Source organism: Pocillopora verrucosa, chromosome 7 (assembly GCF_036669915.1).
Source record: "Pocillopora verrucosa isolate sample1 chromosome 7, ASM3666991v2, whole genome shotgun sequence".
Lineage (NCBI taxonomy): Eukaryota > Metazoa > Cnidaria > Anthozoa > Scleractinia > Pocilloporidae > Pocillopora > Pocillopora verrucosa.
The window spans coordinates 10,666,086-10,675,353 of NC_089318.1; the positions used below are offsets into that span (position 1 = coordinate 10,666,086).

The 9,268-nt window shown below is 38.0% G+C and overlaps 1 protein-coding gene across 1 annotated transcript; it reads left to right on the forward strand.

Annotated features, from left to right (window-relative positions):
• Window positions 1-9,268, forward strand: LOC131771001 (uncharacterized). The gene is made up of 5 exons (XM_059086750.2): window positions 1-130; window positions 1,392-1,615; window positions 2,596-2,764; window positions 4,403-4,435; window positions 8,634-9,268. The coding sequence occupies exons 2-5, from the start codon at window positions 1,406-1,408 to the stop codon at window positions 8,885-8,887; spliced, it is 666 nt and encodes a 221-aa protein (XP_058942733.1). The 5' UTR covers window positions 1-130; window positions 1,392-1,405; the 3' UTR covers window positions 8,888-9,268.

The following is a 9,268-nucleotide window of genomic DNA, read 5'->3' on the forward strand; positions in this document are numbered from 1 at the left end:
CCAAGCCGTTCCGCTTCACGGGATAAGCCTGGCGCGCTACATATTTCGCGCCAGTGATTTTGTTTCAGTTATTCTGAAGACTTCAGCTTCGAGGGCCAGCTCCAGGACGAAATCTTAGCAACACTAAACGGTGAGTTTTACTGCATGTTCTGGATGCAAAACAGAAATTTATAAGACTAACGATCCAAGTAATCGGCGTTATGCTTTGGTGCGGCGACAATATTTATGGCTTAGTTTGAAGCTCACAACTGTCAACTGAGCTCAGCAGCCGTACATGTGCCAGATAAAAGACAGGCTTCGTATACGAGGGAAATAAAAAGCAATATTTCATAATTTAAGCGGCTTAAATTTTTAGTGCAAGTAATTTTTAGCAAGTCAAGTATGTTCTGAATAAACGATTTTACAACAATGTTGTTTCAACAAAATACTTATGGACAGATGATTGGCAAAACTGCGCTTAGTTCCATACCATTTCACTCAGTGAGAGAAAAAGAATTGAAAGAAAATAGAAAGGATGCGGACGAAGGGGATAGAAATTTCATCGGCATCGCTGATACCAAAAATGTCGCAAGTAAAAGATTTAAACTCTGATGTAGTGTTAGCTTGAATTGTTGATACCCTGAAATTCGTAAACATGAAGGAGTCGCCAACCACCAGACTGTAACGAACTTGTTATCATAATCAAACGTAACGAGAACGGTAACTAGCTTGCGATTATTCACACTCTAGGATGGCAGACGCAATTAATAATCCAAGCTAATTAGAACTGTTGAAATGGCGCGCGTTTCAGTTGAATCAATTTCTCGAGCATTCTGCATATATCCCATGCCACATAATGATGCCATTCTGCAAGTCATGCCAATTGCCATTTCACAAACTCATTTCGTCTTATACCCTCACTAGTTGTACCTAGAGGTTAACAAGCCCTAAAGCCTTCAAGTTGATTAAACAGAGCCATATATAATATTGTTTATAAATGGTTTTACCCTCCCAAACAAATTACTCTCCCTTGCTCCAGAGTTAGAGTTTTTAAATGCAGTTTTATACAGTTTAAGTGACATACGCTGGTTCTTTTCGTCAAAGCTGTTCGCCACGGCTAAGCATCCTTTTTGTTGAGTTCTCACTTTTTAAAGTGTCACATTCGTCTGAGCACAATCACAAGCTGTCTCGCTCTGCTGGCAAGTATTATAGACGCTAAGCCACCGAGCGTAAATGTATCTGTTTATTTCGCAAAAGCTTCTGGTTTCGCATATTTTCTACTTTCAGTTCTAACTCTTAAAATGGATATTTCCTATTTTAAACAAAACTTAACCATTAAGTTTCGGGCTTTCCTTTCTTTCAGCTTTGTTTTAATGACATTAAAAACAACCCTTACTGTGTTTATTCTTTAGAAACGAGTTCAACCATGTTTTCAAAGATCATCACCGTTTTGTTTGCTGCTAATGTTATCTCTGCTGCGAACGGATTCATTGATTCCAAGTTACGGGTGCTCGAACCAATCTTAAAGTGTTATGAGGGAAACGCCCCTGAATTTGCCGGCGAGAAGGCAATGGCAGCACGCCTCAATCTCGATTCAGACGCCGACGACCTTGAATTGTCGTGCCGAGTAATTGGGGTAAGTTCACAAGGGAAATTGATGCTAGGCAAACTAAACCAAGATATATTTAAACGAGACTAAAATTAACTCATTCATCCATCCATCCATCCATCCATCCATCCATCCATATGAAATACGAAAAATCCATGGGAGCTTTTAAACACAAATTAGAATCTCTCAATCTTTCTTTCATAACACTTAACTTGTAATATTCCTTTATACATACTACATTTTCATATCTAATATATTGATGTAAACTTGTACATAATATTTTAAAAAACTTAATTGTAATTATTATAGTTCACGGCTTTTGGGAAGAACAAAAGAGCAATGTATTGTAATTTTTTATCAAAGTTGCCGTGGTTAAATAAAGTTTTCTATCTATCTATCTATCTATCTATCTATCTGTCTGTCTGTCTGTCTGTCTGTCTGTCTGTCAATCTATCTATCTATCTATCTGTCTATCTATCTATCTATCTATCTATCTATCTATCTGTCTGTCTATTTATTTATCTATCTATCTATCTATCTACCTGTCTACCTATCTATCTGTCTGGCATTTATTCACCCACACTGCTCACTCACATATACATATTTAATGTTCTAGAAGAGAAAAGAGATCCTAAAATCAAAATGCAATTGACGAATTTTTCTTTTAGTTTGCTCTCATACCTATCATCTTAGAAGCTATTGTGCGATCTTTTAGTTGATTAGTTATTCTAGTAGACATCATAACCCTTATTGTAAAGATTTTCTGTTACTGTTACTCACTCACTCACTCACTCACTCACCCACCCACTCACTCATGCATTCATTGATTCCCTCACCCACCCACTCATTCACTCACTAACCCACCCAACCACCCAGCCAACTACGTACTCATTAATTCACTCACTCACTCACTTACCAGGAGCCTAATGACCTACTCATTTATATATTTATTTATTTATTTAATGACGTAAAGTTCTTAGTTCCTTTTCTTTGCTTCATTTTATCAGGATTATGATACATGCTTGGCAGACGTTCTCGAGAAAACTCCATCTCCAGTCCCAAAAGTTTTTCTGTTCTATGGTGCTGAGGCTTATCAGACCTCTTATCTTCTCAAGAAAGCAAATCTTTGTCCAGGGATAAAGTACGATAACCTCAAGAGAATTGTGTTGAACTCAGGTAAGTATGGTTTTTTTTAAATACAAAAATAGGATGAATGAATTTTTCAGTAGATTTCATTCGAATGGTTGCGTCACCTTGCACTGATTAATAAACAGCAACGCAGGAAAGTACTGCTCTAAAGCTTTCATTTGAATAGTCACACATAAAGATTTCTTCCACAGATTCAAAAGTTACCCTCGGACCTACAAGCTAACTGAAAGCCCCACCGCGGTTATTCAGGCAGAGCGAAATAAATTTACACTGATTAGATACCCCTGAGCTTGCTCTACAAGATGATATCACTATTCTCACCAGGGATCCCTCCGAACAAAGGTGAATTTCAGCATGTTACGTGACTCCAAACCCCTGGGATTTTAGCATGAGAATGGTTATGCAATCTTTGACACGTTTTTTGCTATATAATCTTATTCCGGTACGGTCAGTCCTTTATAACCTCAAAAGTCCTTTCCACGGCGTTTGAGGAGGTTTAGCTAAGTGCGCCCCTCCCTCCTCCCCGCAGCGATGATAGCGCCTACGCTCTAGGTAGCTACCTACTCACTTCCGCCTCGGGCTGGCCTTTCCCATATCTTATAACATCTTTGAGGCTTTGTTTGTGGGTAGCCCTGGTGAGAATATATTACTTTTCTTGGCAATGACGTCATTTGACTCGTCATCTTGGATTTCACAATCTTTTGGAAAAAGTTAACATTTGGGGAATTAACACAAAATCAAGCTAGAATGCTTGTGAAATGTACAAATTCACGAATTTCTGTTATTTGATGAAGAAACGTGGAAAAAAACTTAGGAAGTTTCTCAAAAAAGCTGATTTTGGTCAGATCTGCGTGGAATTTGATGGTTGCCATGACAACGTCAAAAGTGATGGACACAATTGACATATCAAAATTTCTGCATAGAATGAAGGAACAGCTACTGAAACTTTCAGCTCCTTAGAGTAAATCGTCTTTTCAAAACTTTTAAGATTTCTTGTAGTTGGACATGAGCTTTGTAATGTTTTTGTAACTGGATGTGACCACATGGTTTTTGGAAAAAATGTAACTAAGTATAGAGTTGTTGGTGGACAACTAGACGGTTTTATTTTGTCTAACGCCAGACGATTTTACTCTGTCTAACGCCAGACGATTTTACTCTGTCTAACGCCAGACGATTTTACTCTGTCTAACGCCAGACGATATTACTCTGTCTAACGCCAGACGATTTTTCTCGTCAAAGGGAGGCCCTAAAAGGGTTAAAGGCTTAAGTAAGTGCCTTCAGAAGTTTTATTTATCCGTAAGAAAGCGAGACGGAAACTTTTACAATAAGAAATCGCTTTCTGCGAAGGAGCATCGCGTGCTGCGATTTTCATGATTTTCTGATGTGCACTTGTCGCTCGTTTTGGAAAAAAAAGCAAATTTTTAATCGGCTGATCATTCAACTTGTGTGGCATATACTACAACAATTATTTACCTGAGTGTCAGTAAAAATGGTGGATATTTACTTCACCGCTTCACGGCTCGGTAAATATCCACTACTAATCACCCACATTGAGGTGAATAATTTTTAAATAAAACTGGGTTAAAATCAGTTGTTTCTGTTCGATATACCGCTGTTTCCGTCCTTTTCCCACGAAGTTGGGTTCACGTTTGCTTTATTTCGTAGGTATAATGAAGAAAGAAGGGCTTTCAAACATTGGTGAGTAATAACGTAAATTTTTCCTTAAAAATATGTTTATCTGGACAAAAATGCAAATTTTGAGAATAAAGGAAGTGATTGAAAATTATCGCGAAATATCTGAGAATAGTTAGATTTTTTCCATGAAAAAGTGACGCGATATCCTTATTCAAACGCCAGTTTTTAAGCATCACGATGAGTGTGTCAAACAAGGTTCTAAATAGGGAGGCTCGGAACAGTATTTTTGGCCATGATTGGAGGGTACCTTTTGAAATAAAAAGTTCCAATAGAAGACACGCCTGGATTTATTTTGACAAAATACTGTAAATCCTCTAATTTTCCCTTCCGGGACTTAATTGTTTTAAGCACGTTTAAGGGGGGAATTCATAGAGAGAGGGTGGCTTATTTGAAAGGGGGCCTTATTTGATTTAGCGAAACGCATTACCGGTAGCAAATCAAAGTGCTCTGTGAGCAAACTCGTGAATTGACAGATGACTTACATGATTTTTTGGATTATGTTTAATGTTATCTGGTTTAGGGATTTTTGTGGTTGATTGTCATATTTAGAGTACGAAGCAGTAGTTCAGTGTTCGCTAATGTAGCAAAGAAACAAAGTAACGTTGGGACAAGAAGGCATTACAATAGCCCTTATCGGAGTTGAGCACGCGAAATCAGCGGTCTCCGGATGAGCTTACGCCAAAACGAGGCTATCGGGTCTAGCTCGCTCTAAAGTACAAGGAAGCAGAGAGGGAAATTAGTAGTAGCTTGGTATTTACATAATATTTTCTCGAGTTTTTATTTTCTTTATCCATGGTGAAACATTGCATAGCTTTTGGGTGTCAAAACCGAAGTTCCAAAGCGGAATGCAAGGACTTATCATGGCATTCGCTGCCGCTGTCAAACAAGAATTTGCTGGCACAAAGGCTCGTGAAACTGCGTCGAGAGAACACTCCGGTAAACAAAAACTCTTATGTCTGTAGTCAGCATTTTGAAGCTAATTGCTTCATAAAACCAATGGGAGGACAAAGAATTCGCTTGAAGCCAGATTCCGTACCGACAAAGTTTATATTTACTGTTGAAAAACCAAAGAGGAAAGAGCCCGCTGATCGAGCAACGTTGAACACAAAGAAAACAAAAATAGAGAAATCGCAGCAGCATTCAGCCCCCGAACCGATAAACACTGAAAACACCGATTTTAAATCTGTTTCAGATGGTATGAAAACTGAACATCTCGAAAGTGAAGGTTTATTTCAAATTGTAGATGAAAACTGGGAACATCAACTTCAGTTAAAGAATGACGAAATCTCATGTTTACTTGAGAAATGGCAAACTGCTGACATTCTTGAAATCTTTGTTGGATTCATTGTCTTTAGCTTTTCCTTCAATAAAGTAAGACACGATATTCTGAATATTAAATGAAGGGGCATCGTCCTTCGCGTCAACCAGCGAAACCCATTGTGCAGATCCAGGGAAATCATAATTGACGGTCGCCGTTTGCTACAGTGGTTTACTTTCCGCTAAGTACCACCTCTCCGTAAAATTATTCTCCCAACCATTTTTTATATAACTGATGACCCAGCGGCAGGTAAAACAAATCGATATAGAACTTATGCTTCGATATTCCCTTCAAGCAATGGCAATAATTATAAGGGACAAAAAATATTGCAATCTGTGTACCTTTGAGATAACTCAGCCTTCGTTGCTTTAGACCGTGCACTACCATCTTTAGCCGTCCCTTTGCGGAATGACAACCATTCTTTGAGTCTTTCTTTAGTAATATGCCGTGGGCAATTACCACTTATCAACTGCACTTTCTCCTCAGCGGAAAAAAAGGCCGCTTGTGGAAGATTTTTGGAACACTCCATAAGTTTTCCTCGCTTTCTCACACAAATCTGATCGATGTTGACCCGATAGCCTCGCTTTGATGTTTACTCACAAGAATACCGCTGGATTGTTTGGGTGGCGTGCTCAACTCCGATAAGGGCCATTAAAATGATCATGCTATTTCATTTGACAAGGGTGAATGATGTAATGTGTTTTAAACATATATCATTTTTGTTTCTGGTTCAAAAGAAAAGGTTGGAAGTAAATGTGGGTGAAAAGTGAAATTTACTGTCTTTCGTTGTAAATATTAGAAAATCAAGGCAATACTGTCTTAATGAAAACATTAACGATTCCCTCTTTATCAAATGAGACAAAAGGGAACGAGTTTTGAGTGATATAACTAAGCCAAGCCTGCAACCGTCATTTTGGATCTCCGCCTGGGTAGAATTAAGTCACGTGCTAGGCAACGTATAATCAATAACAAGATAGAATTTCATTTCAGGCCTATTTATCAATTTTGTGGTTTATAACTTTCGCATTTTAGTACGTTTTATATTTATTTTGAATCTTCAAATCGTCTTGAAACTCAAAAGAAAATTGTTCTTTAAAATTCACTGAAAATCGGTAGCCAAAATTATTTGTTTAGGTGTTATTTGATTTTCGTGTTAACCTGTAATTTCGTCAGTCGCCGGCACCTTTTGTTGCTTCACACACTAAAAACACACGATACGAAATGTAATGATCGATTTTGTCCCTAGTCTCACGCCATAACTGAAAAAGCTTTGAACACTTGTAAACTCCGAGCGCTTCGGAGTAAGTGATATTTTTAATGTATCTTCGGATTGTTTTCACGTTCAAGGATTGTAAATTACAATTTTATGAAAAACGAAGGTTGTCCTTTTATTTCAGTGTGAATCCTCGCATGCTTGGCAGTCGCTGGCGCTGCTTGTTGAAACTAAAACGCAAAATATAATCTCTTTTAAGATTATCATTGGCTTCTTTTTCACCCCACCACTATTCTTAGCAACAAAGGTCGCCATTTCGTTTATTTACTACTCGCCAAAAACTATCAAATGCACTCAAAAGCCTAAAATCGAAAACAAGTTTACAGGAATCGAGCGAGTGCCATTCTCCACATCGTATCTACAAATCGCTCTTGCGCATGCGCGCAATTCACGAGTTAAAAAAGGAGGAAGAAACAGACTTGAGTTACGCTTCCCGACTTCCTGTTTTGGACTAGGACAATGACTATCTCATATGGAGAACTGAGTAATATTATGCGAGTTGTGCTAGCTTTGATGATTAGTTACCGTATTTTTTGTGAGCTCTTGATTTAGCGGATAGCTTTACAAGATTGACAACAGGCTGTCTACACCAAAAAACCGTCAAAGAAAGCGTTATTGTGGTGTGTTTTATGAAATCATGCTGAACCAAGGAAAAGCAAGTGAAGTGAAGTGGCAAATACTATAGGCTTCAAATTCAAAGGAATCGCTTAAAACAAGTTATATTTTGTACCGAACGATGTAATACACAAAAATCCGTTTCGGTTTTATTCTTTTATTTTATTGCTGTCGACAATAATAAAAGGAAAGATGTTTTCGTCGAACGTAAGATAACTTACCGGATACCCCAGCATACTCAAGGAAAACATGCAAACATTTAACTTACTAGAGAAGGGGTAGTGCAAAAATTTTCTGGAGCACCAAAAACTTGCCTTAAAATTAGAAAATAACCAATATAGCTTTAAAAAACGCGTGGTTACTCCCACGTTTTACTTTACAAAACGGAAGTAATAAGCCTACTCAACAAATAGTGATTTTGTCGTACTTCGAAAAATATATTTAGACTGTTTTTTGCTTACCTAGAAGAGAGCAGCCAGGGCCAAAAACGGCTCCATTGCAATGATTTTGTAATAAATACCACATAAAAATTAGTTTTTATATCACCAATTGTTATGTATTTCAAAGCTTGTGGTTTGTTGTTGCCTTGGTGTATGTAAACGGAAATTCTAAGGAAATGCTCAAAGAAATATTTCTTTTCTTTTTTTCGAAAATTTTCCAATTTTCTTTTAAATTTTCAATAGCCCTTACCAAGATCCACCTTTTTGCATAGTGATAAACCGCGACAATATATCTTCGTATTAGGAGGCACCATCCCTAAGAGAGGACTTAAAGTAACAACTTTTCGACGCATGACTGAAGTTTAGTTTTTTATTGATTTCCAAGTAACAGCTTTTATCATAGCAACGTTGGCGCATTAAAACAAGTTGATTGTCTTGAAATCCAGTCTGAATCTAGGGACGGTATTCTTATTGCAGGGTCTGAGAGTACGCCGGAGAATACGCCATAAAGAATCTTGAAAATAAAAAGTAGTAACATATTTATTCACTTTGCAGAGAATGATCGCTATCACAAATGCGCTGGAGATGCCATGAAGAAGTGCTTGTTTGAAAGCATGCAAGTGTCCGAGCATGAGCAGGGAGACCCTGACGCAGGCGATGACGCAGATGATGCTTATATTCGTTGCATAGAAGAACAGACAAAGACCTGCAATCACCCCATCATGCGCCACTTATTTGAAGAGATAAAAGCGTACAAGAAACATGTCAAGCAGTTGGAAATGCTTGAATCAGAAGAGCAACAGGGGTAGAAATTTCGAGCCTTTGAATTGCCACTTTCATGATCATGTAACTGCAATCACCGTAGAAGAAAATAGAACAAGTTTACAACACGTTCGATTTTTGTCGCATTGATAATTAACAAGACTTAGAAATAACTGAATTTATGCACTCTTAAGACGAAACTTGAACATCCTTGCGATAACAACACCCTGCGAATCAATCTTTGAAGACGGCGTGCTCGAACTCCAACTCCTCCTCTGGGAGCCGAGTGGGAGCAAAATGTTCATTAAATACCCCACCATAAAGTCTCCTGAGACAACGTTTAGCTTCATTCCGTAGCCATTCATGCTTTTCGGTGAGCGATGCTAGTTAATTATACCTTTCAAACTATTCAAATCTATTATTCAACA